At 45.3% G+C, this 16922-nt stretch overlaps 1 protein-coding gene across 2 annotated transcripts in view; it reads left to right on the top strand.

Moving 5' to 3' along the window:
• The first annotated feature begins 820 nt into the window (after positions 1-820).
• The window catches only part of STAT6 (signal transducer and activator of transcription 6), a 58911-nt gene continuing 42809 nt past the window's right edge, over positions 821-16922 (top strand). Inside the window, exon 1 of one of the 2 annotated variants that reach the window (XM_079967090.1) lies at positions 821-1040. Coding sequence is in view for 1 of the 2 variants with exons in the window: in XM_079967088.1 (XP_079823214.1) it covers positions 12417-12464 (48 nt within the window). In the remaining variant the exon portion in view is untranslated. Of the gene's footprint in view, positions 1041-12401; positions 12465-16922 lie in introns of those variants that run through there. The other variant, XM_079967088.1, reaches the window with a different exon arrangement.

Here is a 16922-nt window from a genome sequence, read left to right as displayed (position 1 = left end):
GCTACCTGCGCGTCTAGGGCAGGGGGCTCCAGCTCCGGTCCGTGTGCCAGACCAGGCCCGCCTGGCAAGTGCAGAACCCACCGCATTCCCCCCCTTTTCCTTGGAGCGCACAAAAAGGGAAGTGGCAACAAGGAGCAACAATTCTGTCCCCAGCATTCCAGAAGGTTCCTCGCCATTCCGAAAGGCTTTTAAAATGTTTCAATGATATTGTTCTCCGTGTGTTGGCCTCCTGGGCTCCTTTGGCAGGAAGGGGCTAGCAGGGCTGGCCTCTCCTGAGGCAGGCAAGGTGAGGTGACCTCATGAGAGGACAAGTCATCTAAAGGACAAGTCATCTAATAATAATAATAATAATAATAATAATAATAATAATAATAATATTCCCCAGCCACTCTGGGCGGCTCCCAATCAAGTGTTAAAAACAGTACAGTGTTAAATGTACAATACAGTGTTAAATATTAAAAACTTCCCTGAACAGGGAAGAAATATTTTTAAGAGAAATATTTTCCATCTGTTAACAGTAATTCCCAAGTTTAGCCACCATCTTTTGCCACGAGGGTCTGGAGGCGACTTTAAGTAGCGCAGCAGAAATATGCCAAAGCCCCACGCCCCGTCAACTTCAGCCCGACCCCGGCGCGCGAGCCAAAGGGATTTGGGAAGCGCTCGTCCGGCGGGCTTCCCGGCGTTTGCCAGGAAAGGGGGCCCCGCCGCCGCCGCCGCCGCCGCCGCCCCGGCCCGCCCTTCTTCCTGGATCGCGGGGCGCTGCTCTCCCTTCTCCCTCGCTCGCTCTCCTTTCGCTTTGCGATTCCGGGCTCTGACGCCCGCCAGATCGCGCCCCGCCCCAAAGCGCCGCGTCCGAAGTAGGAAATCCACCCGCAGCTTCTGGGATCGGCGGCGTCGCCTCCCTTCGAAGATCGAAAGTTGGGATTAAAAGCAGGTGGATTTAAAAAACTCGAGGGCTCGAGGGAGGCGACTCTTTGGAGGCGGGCGAGGAGCGCAGCGAGCGAGCGAGCGAGCGAAGGGACCCCGGTGGCTTCAAGCAGGTTGGCACGACTTGGAGGCGCCGCGGGGCGGGGGGCGGGCGGGCGGCTTGGCGCGGCCGGGTCCGGGGCGAGGCGAGGGGCCGAGGAGACGCGCGCAGGTGCGCCCAGGTGGCTTCCGAGCGGGCGGGAGGCCGGCCAAGAGGCTGCGGGGAGTCCGTCCGCGTCAAAAGGCGCCTTGGAAACGAGGGGCGATCCTGCGCACGCTTCCGAGCACATGCTGGGTTCAGCGGGTCTTAGTCCAAGTAAATAAGTTTGGGAGCTGCCAGTGCCAGGCTCGCTTGGGTCTCCTTCCAGATTTGTAATTCGCCGCCCTGCCTTTTTGACAAAGGGCCACTGCTATTAACAAATAAACTACAGTTGACACGTGGACAGATCAAGAAGGGTGACTTTGCTCCGGTGTTGTTTAATTTCGTAACATATTGCCAGTATTCCAGAAAACGAGCAGCCCATCCCCACCAGCATTTGGCTCAATCTGGTTGGTCTAAATTTAAATTCAAGCAGAAAATATTTTCTTCTCTTTGTACGCTCCCCCTCCCGTTTATCAATATGCCAATACTTTATATTATTTCATTGGTAAAGTAAAAGAAAAACGACATTATTCACACATAATCTAAGCACAACCACAAGAGCTCCTGATTAGGCATTTAGCTATGTGATGTTGAATGTTATCTGTTAACTGTTCTATCCTGTTCCCCCCATTGTTTTTGTTTAAACCATTTCAGAAACCAAGAACTTAGACATTGACCACTAATGATGTTGTAGATATTGCTGCACATTTATTATGCTATTTTTGTGATTTACAAATCACACGAGAAGACTTGGTCTATTTATTTATTTGTATCATTTATTATTCCTATGATCTTTGTTTATAAAACCCAATAAAACATTATTCCTAAAAAGGTCACTGCTAATAGATTCAAATCCCCGCTCACAAACGTGCTTTGACAGTGTGTCCTGGTGCATGTGCTCGCAGGGTATGTGCAAATTTATGTTGGGGAATTCCAGAAAACTTGTTAGCAGGATGTTGCACCGAGAAGCCACACACACACAGCGAGAGAGAGCGTGGTGTTGCCTCACAGACTTAAAATATATCTCTGTGGCCTGTGCCTCTGGCCTAGGGAGCGTTCCATTTTCTTTCATTTTACAAGAATTATATACTATTGGTTTGTAACGTACAAAACATCTCAGAGGTTTACACAAAATAAAACAAACTTTAGAATTGCCCATAAAAGACTGTTAAAAGCAGGAATTTTAAAAATGCAAAGTGTAATTCATCAGATGTATTCATGAAGCAGGGGCCACCTAAATGGAGTATACATACAAAATCTATCTCATTTCTCCCCCTGAGTTCAGTTTTGATTTGTTTTTGTAGAAGGCAAGTCAACACAAGAGATACAGATACCACAGTGATAAGCTGAGCACAGAATTCAACCCGATGAATACAGGACCCAGTCTGTGTGGTGTGACGCCTCCTGGTTAGGAACCACTACATTCACAGTAGTCTTGCTCCTGACAATGTTTCATAGCAATAAGGTTTATTACAGGAACAAATAATTGACCAAACTCCTAGAATAGTCAAGTTTAGTAATTAATACAATAATGCTCAATTCTAACAACAGTTCATTTTGGTGCAGCATAATGGCAGCATAAAGCTCTCAATTCATGTATCCAAACTAGCAAGAAATATTTTAGCATAAAATGCCCATCTGGCATATTGCCTAATTACAGGTTTATCTCCTGTAAAACGGCTTTGTAAAGTTGCAGAAAGCACCAAAGAAAGGGTTAATCCCCACCACCTCGCTTCCAAAGCATCAGGGCCCTAACCTGAATCTGAGATTAGGGTCTGTGTGCATGCCCACTGTGACTGCTTTTCCCAAACATTTAAAGCAGGGGTTGGGAACCTTAGGCCCAGGAACCAAATGCAACCCTGCAGACCTCTCCTATCTGACCATTGCAACTCTCCCTAAGCCACATTCCTGCACTGGCCCTGCTTTACACCCCAAAGATTTTTACATGACCGGAACATGTCCTTGAAATCAGATTTTGCCTCTTGCTTGTCTGGATGAAGAACAGAGAAAGGGGTGCAGATATGTGTAGAAACTGGACAGCTGTACAAAGATACTATTTATATTTGTTTCTCCACCCACTTTTGCCATTGTCCCACCCACTACCTCTGAGAAGGGAAGGCAATGTGACCCTTTCCCACTCCTGATTCCGGAGATCTGATTATGAATCTTTATTGTTGTCTCATCGCTTTTATCTCAGGCTCCACTCCTCCGCATGCAATACCAGAATCATGGCAAGATAATGCACATGTGTTAAGTATTATTATTACTTAACATCTTGGGCTGGAGGGTGGTTGAAGGACAGCCAGCCTATTTATGTCCTTCTCCATGTGCTAAGGATAGATCTTAACACCTTTCTCCCTAGAGAGGTCTGCCTGTACCTACTTTAATGTCCTTTTGGGGCCAAGCAAAGGCTTTGTTGTATCTTCTCAAACTTTTCAGACACAGTTTTAATCCTGCTGTTTTTATACAGCTTATGATTTTGAGACTTTTGGTAAATTTAGGCGTTTGTACTTGCATAATAATAGTATTATCCTTGTAGTGAAGCACTATGGGAATCTGGTTGAAGGGTGGTATAAAAACCAGAAATCATGATCATAATCTTGCCCAACGAGGCCTCCTGTCAAACTGTACTAAGGTCTAAGGGGCAGTGGGGACTCTAATAAAGGGGAAGTGTTTTAAATACGTTATTCACTTGGTTTCCTTGGGGAGGATTGCCTAACCAGCAAAATGTGTACAGCCTGCAGCTTTGGGGACAGTGGGTGGTGGTTGCTCAGAAGATGAGTAAGACCTGTGTCAAGTCGTGTGGTGTAATACAGTGGAAGCAGAATATCGGTGGGTATATTGTGCAAATGGTAAGATACAGCATATTGTGTTTGCCCAAATCATAAGGAAGTCCAGGAAAAGTCTGAGAAAATGCTGCCAGGATTGTGGTTTACTTCTTTCAAAGAAGCTTGGATTTTTAGGACAATAAATCCCACAGTTTAAGGCTGTACCTTACAACTCACAGGGCTACTGTTCCCAGCACCCTTCATAAACAACAGTTCCCAGGATTCTTTGGGGGAGGGAGCCATATGCTTCAAATGTGTGTTGAATGTGCTTCAAATGTACAGTGTGGATAGCACCTAAGTGTTGGAAGATTGAGGGTAGACAAAATGAAGTAGCTCTTCACACTGTGCAGAGTTAAACTATGGAATGTGCTTGCACAGTAAGTAGTAATAGCTTTACTGCCTATGAATGGGCCGTCGATGGCTACTAGCCGTGGTGGCTGCCTTCTATTTCCACGGTTGGAGGCGGTATATCTCTGAATGCCAATTTCTGGGAATTGCAAGTGGGCAAAGCGCTGTTGCAGCGCTGGATCTGGCAGGGGGAATTAAAGAGGCACATGGCCCAGGTGGCAAGTTCAGAGTGCTGCAGAATTACTGGTTTCAACATTCCCCCTTCCCCAAATGTGGAAAGAAGGGAGGAGGCAAAAGGTCTGGCCTTGGTCTGCACAGACCCTCCCCTGCTCACTGGAAATGCCCAGGGCAGTGTCCGCAGCTGCACCAGGATCAGGCACCTCCTTTGTCCTCCTACTCCCACCCAGGTCTTCAACCTTCTTCAAATTCTGGTCTACCACAAGAGAAGGGTCCAGAGAAGTCTTTGCCTCATTCTCTTGCTGGCTACCTCCTTCCTAGGACCCACTGTGCCAGACAGGGCAGGCACAGTGTTAGGAATTCTGTCAGCTGTGTACATCCAAGGAGCAAGGAGAGAGTGAGTTGGTCTTACGTAATCTGCCTTGATTTCCTTCCTTTCCTGGTCTTGGGTTATCATTGCCAAAATCCTGCAATACAATTTCCTGACTACTAAACTATAAAGTGATTTTATTTTTTTGCCTTTAATTGAAGTTTTAATCTGACGAGTCAGTATAAAGAAAATGGACAATTCCTTAATTCATTTTCAAAGCCACCTTTTCTTACTTTCACACACTATCCTATTTGAAGCCTTTTTTTCCTTTTAATGTTAGTTTAAGGAAATGCCTAAGAAATAGTTAAGCAGGAAGAATGTTATAATGTTATTTGGCAGAATGTGTTTTAGTTTCTGTAAAGAAAGAAAAAGTCAATGTTGGAAGGAATGTAGGGTACCATTTGTTTAAAAGTTGCTTGGGATGTCACAATCATGGAGAAAAAGTTTTATTAAACTGAACTGAGAGAACGTAGAATTCAAACAGATGTTTTTCAGATGAAGTGGAGCCTATTTAACATTTCCTTTCAAAGTTCTGAATTCAGTGCAGAAAGAACGCTTGGGCTACTTGGTGGTTGGGTTCTTGGTTTATATATCATGCACTTTGCATGGTGTAATTTGTATTTTAATTGATTTAACTGTTTCTTTTAAAATAATAATATAGGAATTGTTTAATAAAATTATAAAATTAATTAAACAGTTAAATACAATCAAACCTCAGTTGTCGAACATAATCTGTTCTGGAAGCCTGTTCAGCTTCCAAAACGTTTGACAACTGAGGTGCGGCTTCCGATTGGTTGCAAGAGCTTCCTGCAGTTGAGCAGAAGCTGTGTCGGATGTTCAGTTTTCAATAAACATTCAAAAACTGGAGCATTTACTTCCGGGTTTTCGGTGTTTGGGAGCTGAAACGTTTCAAAATGGAGGCATTTGGGAACTGAGGTTTGACTGTAGTCAATTCAACAATTTTTAAAAATATCCAAACATCCTGGGCTTAGCTTCTGTGTATAGGAGCACTGCAATGAAGCTACCATGAAACAGGAGGATCATGGCGTGGTGTGGATGTGATCCACCTGCTTCATGGTTGATTTATTGCATGGCTGTACACACAGGAGACAGTTGCAGTTGCCTGTGAAGTGGTACCGGTGGGGCACCTTTGCTCTCCCAGCTGCCCAACGCAGTGCTTGCTGGCTCTGACTGGAAGGGGCGAGAGGCAGGGGTCTTGGCCCAGTGTGGCCTGTGATGGCAGGGCCAAACTGCTCTTTCTGCTGCTACACACCACACCAGGTCAAACATGTCTCTTCCCGCCCCACCTCCACTTGGTAAATGCCCGCAGCTCACAGTGTTGGGAGACATGGGAGCAACGGTGCGCCACCCATGCTGCCTGCATCACTGGTAGGAGCTGCTGGTAGGAGCCAAGCCTAGCATTTCTAGGTTGAAACTGAAAATCAGTTATGATTAGCAATTATGGTCAAAGGAAATGCAAAATCAAAACATGTTGGGATTTGTGACTAGAGGATGTGGAGAATGTGGCATCTGATAGCAGCAGGAGGGTGTTCTAAAACCAAGGTGATCAGAGAGCCTGTGGTCCTTTAATAGAGGCTCAGTGCCTGCAGTAGGTTGCATTTGGTCAGAAGGTGTTTGGGGATCTCTGGCAGGGCAGCAACATACAGTGGAAATGGAGTAAATCTACTGGAGAGAAAGAGAGAGAGGAAGCATGTGCTGCTGTTCTTGGGTCAAAGTCGGTTCATATTTATGTGTCAGTTTACAGTGGTACCTCGGGTTAAGTACTTAATTCGTTCGGAGGTTTGTTCTTAACTTGAAACTGTTCTTAACCTGAAGCACCACTTTAGCTAATGGGGCCTCCCGCTGCCGCCGTGCCGCTGCTGCGCAATTTCTGTTCTCATCCTGAAGCAAAGTTCTTAACCCGAGGTACTATTTCTGGGTTAGCGGAGTCTGTAACCTGAAGCGTATGTAACCTGAAGCGTATGTAATAGTTTTTCAGAGAGCTGAAAGTGGTTTGAAAGAACAACATTACAGATGGACTACCTCCCCGCCCCCCATTCAGTGAACATGGGAGGGGAAAGTTGGAATATCCCTGCTAGCCACACCCCCTGACAACCAATCCGGTTTCCTGCTTGTGTAGAAGGAGTCTAGTGTGTGTATTTCTACATGATTTGGCCCCCTTCGACGTAAATGCCACTATACAGTGCCAAGGGGGTGTAGCCAGGTGAGCTCCCTTTGCTCAGTCCCAGTTTCTGCCAACCTAACAGTTCAAAAGCACACCAGTGCGAGTAGATAAATAGGTACTGCTGTGGCGGGAAGGTAAATGGTGTTTCCATGCGCTCTGGTTTCCGTCATGGTGTTCCATGTGCCAGAAGCGGTTTAGTCCTGCTGGCCACATGACCCGGAAAGCTGTCTGTGGACAAACGCTGGCTTTCTTGGCCAGAAAGCGAGATGAGCGCGGCAACCCCAGAGTCACCTTTGACTGGACTTAAGCGTCCAGGGGTCTTTTGCCTTTATCTTCACATTGATGCTGAGGGTTTGGCTATCCAGCACTGTCCTTCTCTAGCTTTGTGTGTTCACTGAACAGATATTTCATAGATCCCACGTTTGCTTTTGAGCATACAGGCTTCTGTGGCCTTTTTAAACAATAACAAAACCTGCAAAATCTGTTTACCTGAAGCGGGATGAATTTACAGATCCTGAGCAGGGATCCTTTCTCAAACCACTGAATGAATTCTGAAGAATAACAGAAGCAGTGACACAACCATCTTGCACTTCAAATAAATTGAAAGAAGGATGTTTGAGTCAGGATGAACTCGCTGTGACATACTCAGTGAAATACCACTACTCAGACCTAGTGGTGGGAGGAAAAAATCCTTAAATAAGAGACACGGGGGAATGATTAATGGACTTCAATGTCTGTACACTAATGCGCAAAGCATGGGTAATAAACAAGATGAGCTTGAGCTCTTGGTACAGCAAACTAAATATGACATAATAGGCATCACTGAAACCTGGTGGGATAAGTCCCACGACTGGAATGTAATAATGGAGGGTTACAATCTATTTCAGAGAAACAGACCAGACAAGAAAGGAGGAGGAGTGGCGTTATATGTCAGGGATGTGTATACCTGTGAAGAGATCCAAGATTTAGAACCTCAAAGCCAAAGTGAGAGCATTTGGGTCAAAATTAAGGGAGAGATGAATAACAGGGACCTCATTGTGGGAGTTTACTATAGATCCCCAAGCCAAACGGAGGACATAGATGATGCCTTCCTGGAACAGATGGCCAAGCATGCAAAAGGAAGGGAGATAGTAGTAATGGGGGACTTCAATTACCCGGATATTTGCTGGATGTCAAACTCAGCCAAGAGCATAAGGTCAAACAGATTCCTCACTGGCCTTGCAGACAACTTCATTGTCCAGAAAGTGGGAGAAGCAACAAGAGGAACAGCCATTTTAGATCTGGTCCTAACCAATGTTGATGACCTGGTTAGTGGGGTAGAAGTGGAAGGATCATTAGGCGCGAGTGATCATGCTCTTCTGAAGTTTACTATACAGCGGAAAGGAGCAGCCAAGCATACTAGGACTCAATTTCTTGACTTTAAGAAAGCCGACTTCATAAAACTTAGGGAAGTGCTCGGTGAGATCCAATGGACAGTAATACTAAAAGGAAAGGGAGTTCATGATGGCTGGGAGTTTGTTAAGAGGGAGATAGTAAAAGCACAACTTCAGGCAATACCAATGAGACGGAAACATGGAAGGTGCCTAAAGAAGCCAGGGTGGCTATCTAAAGAACTTTTAACTGAGTTAAGATTAAAAAAGGATGTGTACAAAAAATGGAAAAGGGGGGAAACCACCAAAGAGGAATTCAAACAAATAGCCAGCACGTGTAGACACAAAGTCAGAAAAGCTAAAGCACAGAATGAACTCAGGCTTGCTAGAGAGGTTAAAAGCAACAAAAAAGGCTTTTATGGGTATGTTCGTAGCAAAAGGAAGAACAAAGAAACAGTGGGGTCACTCAGAGGAGAAGATGGTGAAATGCAAACAGGGGATACAGAAAGGGCTGAACTCCTCAATGCCTTCTTTGCCTCAGTCTTCTCCGATAAAGAAAACAATGCCCGACCTGAAGAATTTGGAGCAAATGATTCAGCAGAGGAAACACAGCCCAGAATAACTAAGGAGATAGTACAAGAATACTTGGCTAGTCTAGATGTATTCAAGTCTCCAGGGCCAGATGAACTGCATCCAAGAGTATTAAAAGAACTGGCAGATGTGATCTCAGAACCACTGGCAGTCATCTTTGAGAATTCCTGGAGAACAGGCGAAGTCCCGGCAGACTGGAGGAGGGCAAATGTTGTCCCTATTTTCAAAAAGGGGAAAAGAGAGGACCCAAATAATTACTGCCCAGTTAGTCTGACATCAATACCAGGGAAGATTCTGGAGCAGATCATTAAGCAGTTTGTGAGCACCTAGAAAGGAATACTGTGATCACCAATAGTCAGCATGGATTTCTGAAAAATAAGTCGTGTCAGACTAACCTGATCTCGTTTTTTGACAGAATTACAAGCCTGGTAGATGAAGGGAACGCAGTGGATGTAGCCTACCTTGATTTCAGCAAGGCATTTGACAAGGTGCCCCATGATATTCTTGTAAAGAAGCTGGTAAAATGCGGTCTTGACTATGCTACCACTCAGTGGATTTGTAACTGGCTGACTGACCAAACCCAAAGGGTGCTTATCAATGGTTCCTCTTCATCCTGGAGAAGAGTGACTAGTGGGGTGCCACAGGGTTCTGTCTTGGGCCCGGTCTTATTCAACATCTTTATCAACGACTTGGATGATGGACTCAAGGGCATCCTGATCAAATTTGCAGATGACACCAAACTGGGAGGGGTGGCTAACACCCCAGAGGACAGGATCACACTTCAAAACGACCTTGACAGATTAGAGAACTGGGCCAAAACAAACAAGATGAATTTTAATAGGGAGAAATGTAAAGTATTGCACTTGGGCAAAAAAAATGAGAGGCACAAATACAAGATGGGTGACACCCGGCTTGAGAGCAGTACATGTGAAAAGGATCTAGAAGTCTTGGTTGACCACAAACTTGACATGAGCCAACAGTGTGACGCGGCAGCTAAAAAAGCCAGTGCAATTCTGGGCTGCATCAATAGGAGTATTGCATCTAGATCAAGGGAAGTAATAGTGCCACTGTATTCTGCTCTGGTCAGACCTCACCTGGAGTACTGTGTCCAGTTCTGGGCACCACAGTTCAAGAAGGACACTGACAAACTGGAACGTGTCCAGAGGAGGGCAACCAAAATGGTCAAAGGCCTGGAAATGATGCCTTATGAGGAATGGCTAAGGGAGCTGGGCATGTTTAGCCTGGAGAAGAGGAGGTTAAGGGGTGATATGATAGCCATGTTCAAATATATAAAAGGATGTCACATAGAGGAGGGAGAAAGGTTGTTTTCTGCTGCTCCAGAGAAGCGGACACAGAGCAATGGCTCCAAACTACAAGAAAGAAGATTCCACCTAAACATGAGGAAGAACTTCCTGACAGTAAGAGCTGTTCGACAGTCGAATTTGCTGCCAAGGAGTGTGGTGGAGTCTCCTTCTTTGGAGGTCTTTAAGCAGAGGCTTGACAACCATATGTCAGGAGTGCTCTGATGGTGTTTCCTGCTTGGCAGGGGGTTGGACTCGATGGCCCTTGTGGTCTCTTCTAACTCTATGATTCTATGATTCTATGATATGCTCCTGAATAGACAGTGCTGTCAGGTTTCCTTGCAATATGTCTTGCCTGTTTCCTTGATGCCAAATGCATCATTGTGCATTTAGAGCAGAGGTGGAAAATCTCAGGGCCTGGGAGTTGCCCTCTAGACCTCTCTGCCTCACCCTTTGAACTTTCTCAAGGTCACACTCCCTTTTCCAGGCCACAGCCCAGACTGGTCCTGCTCTGTTCCTTTCTTAAGAGCTTTTGCCTGGCTGGAACATTTTCTTGAGCTCTGGTAACACTTCTTGCTTAGCTGGATGGGGGACAGAGAGATGCGGGCGGAAAACGTTGCCTTTTGTATGGCTGGGCTGTACCCTCCTGTACAAAGGTAAGAGTCACACACTTGCTGCTGCACACCTTATATTGCCGATAGGATGAAAGGTTGCAGGTGGTATAAACTTTCTTCCTCCCCAAGAAGGAAACTTTGGCAGGAAGTTGTAACAGCTTTCCGTGGGTGTGATTGCAGAGATTTTAAATCTTACTCCTACCACATAGTATGTAACATGCATCGGATTGTAAATTCCAGAACTTTAGATGTGAGCCACTTGTACTGCATGACCTTTGTGTGAATACTGAAAAATTCTATTAGTGTACCCAGATAGGCACAGCTGGCCTACACAATTTTGCTGCCTGAGGTCCCATCTGGACTATATATTTAAAGCAGTATCACACAACCTTATACAGTCATGGCTTTCCCCAAAGAATTCTGGGAAGTGTAGTTTGTTAAGGGTGCTGAGAATTGTGAGGAGACCCCTGTTCCCCTCACAGCTACAATTCCCAGAGTTCCCCGGGAACTGACTGTTAAACTAAGAATTGTAACTCTGAGGAGTAAGAGGTCTCCTAACAAGGTGAAACAGCAAATGTTGCCTCTCCTCATTCTCCCATTCCCCAAGCTGAGATGCATGGCCATAGTACCAAGGGCAACCATGTCATTTTTGAACCCGTGGCAGAAAATCTCCAAAAAATTCTCTCCCCCTCTAAGAATCTCATTAATAGATTCCCAAATCAGCTGCCTGGGGATTTTATGGCACCATTGAAGTTTTACCATCAAATGTTTGTTTGTTTTAAACCCATTTGATAGATAGCTCTGGAAGTCTCATAAATTCAGCAGCCAATGGAGTTTGGCTTTGTCTCATCACTTTTTGATCAATTAATAATAATAATAAAAATATATTTTATTTATATCCCGCCCTCCCCAGCCGAAGCTGGGCTCAGGGCGGCTAACAACAATCAAAATAATCCAACGATTCTAAAAACATTTCATTGTAAAAATTAATTAAAATCAAATTTATGGCAACCAATAAGCAAAGTTCTGTGCCAGAGGAGGGGGGTCAGGCTGCGCCCTGACCAAAGGCCTGGTGGAACAGCTCTGTTTTGCAGGCCCTGCGGAAAGATGTCAAGTCCCGCAGGGCCCTGGTCTCTTGTGGCAGAGCGTTCCACCAGATTGGAGCCGCGGCCAAAAAGGCCCTGGCTCTAGTTGAGGCCAGCCTAACCTCTCTGTGGCCTGGGACCTTCAAGGTGTTTTTATTTGAAGACCGTAAGTTCCTCTGTGGGACATACCAGGAGAGGCAGTCCTGCAGGTTTCGCTTTGCCATGGCAGGTATTGTAATTACATTTTCAAGGGAAAAGGAAGGGCTGGTTTGCTTCATAACTATATTTTCATCAGAAACATTGCAGATGCAAAACATTTCACCAACATAGTTCCCTCCAGACATTTTGAACTACAGCTCCCATATTTTCTGACCGTTGTCCATGCTGGCTGAGGATGATGGGAGTTGCAGTCCTGAATATCTGGAGCAACCACGTTGACATGCCTTGCAGGTCATGGCAGACGCTTCTCAGGCATGGTAATAGGGAGGTAAGTCTGCTTTCTTTCCTGTTTTACTTCTTCAGTTACTTTAGTACTATAACCTGCCATCCAGAATTAGTAAAAGGCGAAAGATTTATACGATCTGAAGAGAAACCAGAGTAGGCCTAGTCAGATGAGGTAGTAGAGTTGTTGCTATTGCTAATGTTGTTCTCATTCCATAATTTTAAAAATTATATGCTGCCCCAATATTGTAATATTCTCAGGTTATGTGGTGCTAGAATGGACTGCATCTGTGGGATGAGATTTTTTAGTGTTCCCCTCAATAGTGAACAAGGCTCCTGTTTTTGTCCCTGTCGTGCAATCTTACAATGGGTTGCTTTTATGTGAAGGATCATCCAAAATGGGTGCCCCTTCCTGTAGTTTGAAATAGTCCAGTCCAGGGGCAAAACTAGGCTTTACTGTATTTACACGAATCTAATGTGCCAGTGAATATAATTGGCACCCTAATTTTCACGACATATTTGACCAAAAAAGTGCACATTACATTTGAGTAAATACGGTATTTCACCCACGTCAAAGACCCAATTTGGCACCCCCCCACACACAGGCCAGGAGCCTCAATGGTACCCCTCTGCAGGCTTCACCCAGGTCAAAAAACCCAGCTAGCGCCCCCCCCCCCCCCAGCTATGGCTTTGGTCCAGTTCACTTTACCCCTTCAGGATTCTTACCACCTGATTCTGCTGCATGTGTAGACTTCGGTTAGAAAGCCTTCTGAGGCTGACAATATTTTCCTCAAGTTAAGCAGGCGGGTAAATATTCAGGTGTGTGGTTACTTGCAGTTGAGCTAAATTTGCCTCTTTTATGTCGTAGAGAATCATTAATAAACTGGAACAGATTGGTTGCTCTCCAGTCCTTCCCCAGCTATCAGTCTTGTGCCATAAATCATTAATGTAGCTTTGTGTGCTTAGCAAAGCTGGTCAATATTTGTGTGTGTTCGTACCATTCATTTTCGTGAATAAAGCAATATTATTTCTGTCTTGTGGGGTACTCAGTTTGCACATTGAATAGGAGCAGTATCACCTGTTTTCCCCTACACAGAAGATACATCACTCCCTATAATAGCAGACTCAGAGGGTGAGTGCCAACCTGAATGGAGCCAAGATGTGGCCACTGAGAAACAAGAGGGAGGTAGCTGTTTCTTAGGGGAATCCCGAGGTTTATAGATGTACCCTCCAGAAAAAAGCCTTTACAAAAATCTAAGGAGGCAACCCACCCCAAAAAGCGACTCACTGAGGATTGAGCATTCTGAGTAACTATGGAGAGCTGATGTCAGATAGGAAATCCCGAAAAGGAGGTGGAGGGAAGTGCTCTTTACAGTTTATAGCAGGGGTTGCTGGAGTGCAGCTTCCATCATCATATCTGGCCACCAATCACGTTGGCTGGGGCTGATGGAAGTCCAATGACACATGGAGGGCCACATTCTCCCCACCATGGCTTAAAGTATCCTGGACACTTCTATTGGGAGGTGAAGAAACGCTGCAACCTTTCACTTGTGTGTCCCAATCATTTTGCCACATTAATAAATATTGAGAGCTAGCCCTTCCTTTTAAATAGCTTGGTCTGCATACTACCTCCTTTGCAGGCAGCCCCGATTATGGTTTTGAAGCTAAACAGATCTAGCCTTGCAAACTGCTTGGATGAGAAACGTCTTATATGCAATCCACTCAGAACAGTATAAAGAAAGGCTGGAGATGTACACCTTAACCTTGCTCTAATGCAATATATGTGATTCATATGATGCTGGTAAATCCTGGTTTGGGGAAGTATGCTCCATTCTCTGGATGACCTTGGATAAAGCAGTCCCGAGTCTGTAGGGTGCAAAGAAGCTTGCTGTCATTGTTTACCAAAATGTCCTTTTTTGAATAAGATTATAACTTTCAGCTGCTGTCTTCCCCATTTGCTCAGTTAGTTAACGTACAATGTTAACTGGACAATGTGCTTTTCTCCCTCCCTTTGTGGAGGATAAGGCTGTTGGTAGGTACTGGGAGGCAGTCTGCCTTTGACAATACCAGTTTGCTGGGAATCCCAAATGGGGAGAGTTCTGTTGTGCTCAGGTTTTGCTTGGGGGCTTCCCATAGACATCTGGTAGGACAGGATGCTGGACTAGATGGGCCATTGGCCTGATCCAGCAGGACTATTCTTACACTTGCCTTGTTCTAAGAGCTTATCAGCTGATAGAATCACAAGGATGCTTCAGACGATCTGCACTATTTATATAGAGTGGCAGCTTCGGAGAAGTTCTAGGACAGCAGGTGTTTTTGTGGCTGTCTGGCATTGAATAGCTGCATGTATTTCTGGCCTGCATCACTGCTTGAATGCAAAAAGTATCAGCTTCAATCTCCAGCATCTCCGGGTAGCACTGAAACCCTGGAGAGCACTGGTGTGCAGAAGAGAGTGAAACTTGCAGTTCTGAGAGAGAGAAATAGAGCGGTTTTTGGGTGTTGTGTCAGAGGAAGTGCTAGACAGAGGAAGTGTGAGTGACATCCTAGTTGGTGATTTGTGCACTTCCTTTGTCAGGGAGATTCTTTCCTGGCTCCCTCCCAACGCTTGCAGACAGAGGCTCTTGGAAGTGTGAAAGAGATAGATGCAGCACTTTGCAGTTGCAGATCAGGATTAGGGCAAGAAGTTCAGAACTGGACAGAAGCAACAAAGGTGTCCCAACAAGCTTCCCAACTCCTCCTGCTAAGCTTTAACATACAAGGTTTGGGGCTTGCAAGACTCCCTCACCTTATGACAATGTTGGGATTGCAAGCATGCCCTCCTTTGGGGCGGGTGGGTCTACTCCCATCCACAAAAGCAACACCTGGTTCTAGGCATCATAGCTCCACCCTCCTGCTCATCCTGTTCAGTTGCTTTTTTGCACCGCCACATGCAGCAGAGCTGGCACCTCCAACTTCCAAAGCAACTGAAGTCCGAGTGGAAAGGGGCGATTCTCCCTCCTACAATCCAGGTGCCCACAATTCTGCACCATATGCTTCTTCTTCCTCCTCCTCCTCCTCCTCCTCCTCCTCCTCCTCCTCCTCCTCCTCCTCTTCCTCTTCCTCTTCCTCCTCCTCCTCCATTAGAGCCTGCCAACCCTAGCCTGATCCTGACAGCACTGCAGGGCTCATGACAGATGCATGAGGCAGGTCCGCATTTACTGTACTGGACTTTACATTAGAAGCATGAAAAGTGGGAGGGTGTGTGTCCTTTTTGCATCTGAAGTTCAACATATCTATTGCTGAGTGAAAACTTTAAAAAATAGGAAGTCCCAGTGTGAAGAAAAACCTTGTGTTGATATAGGAATCTCATATTCAACAACCCAAATAAAAATAATAAAAAAGAAAAAAAATTGCCCGGTAGCACCTTATAGATCAACTAAGTTTGTTCTGGTATAAGCTTTGGTGTGCATGCAGATGCCAGAACAAACTTAGTTGGTCTATAAGGTGCTACCTGACAATTTTTTTTCTTTTTTATTATTTTTATTTCGACTGCATCAGACCAACACGGCTACCTACCTGAATTCAACAACCCAGTTTAGAACCATAAAATCATAGAGTTTCAAGGGATGCCGATGGGTATATTTTCCAACCTCCAACCATGTAGGAATCTCAACAAGATCATACATGACACATGGCCATTCAACTGTATTGTGTGACACACCTACACACTGCAGCTGACACACTAATGTGTTGCAACACACAGTTTGGAAAGCTCTGTTATAAACCCTTTTGCAGCACAGAAAGATGTTGACTTTACAGATGTTCCCATGTGACAAGATATGCAAGCACGTTTTAAGTAAAGTTTAGGACTCTACAGTTCCAGGTCCCCGGGCCCCGTTCCTTTTGAACCTCTCTGTTTTGAATTCTTTCTCTATCCCCTTTAGGGATAGAGGAGAAATTCAGTGTGGTTCATATTGTTACATGCCACCCCAGTCTCCAAGGGGTGTTTCCTCCGGAAATGAGTCCCAGCGGAGACTGGTGTCTTTAGGACGTATGCTTTATTTACACATATATAAAACCTGAGCCTACGATGGAAGAGTTCAAAGCATTACACTCCCTAAGGGTTCTGTTTCTCCTGTTGCTGCTGCCTTGGATTTGCATTGTCAGCCCACATTGTCCTCTGACCTCCTCCCCACCTGCTCTCCAGCTTGTGGTGTTTCACAGACTGACACCTTCTCCCCTCAATCACACCACATCCAACTCAAATCCAAAAAATGTCCTCCTAAAAAACCTCTGGCATTGTCTTCTGATTAACAATCTCAGAGCTCAGGGAGGGGCTCTCCCCATTTGCTGGCTGGCGCAGAATCTTTGCTTTGCTGATGTCCCACCTCCCTGTTCTCTGCTGATGGTCTGTCTCTAGTGATTTCCTTAGCACAGAAAAACTGGTTTGGCTTGTGTCTTGACACTGCTAAATTCAACATCTTAATACTCCCAAACATCGATTAAACTCCAACACTTACTAAAT

This window comes from Podarcis cretensis (genome assembly GCF_951804945.1).
Source record: "Podarcis cretensis genome assembly, chromosome: 2".
In the NCBI taxonomy this organism is placed as follows: domain Eukaryota; kingdom Metazoa; phylum Chordata; class Lepidosauria; order Squamata; family Lacertidae; genus Podarcis; species Podarcis cretensis.
The sequence above is the reverse complement of the archived record's forward strand: the minus strand, read 5'-3'. Positions and strand labels throughout refer to the sequence as shown.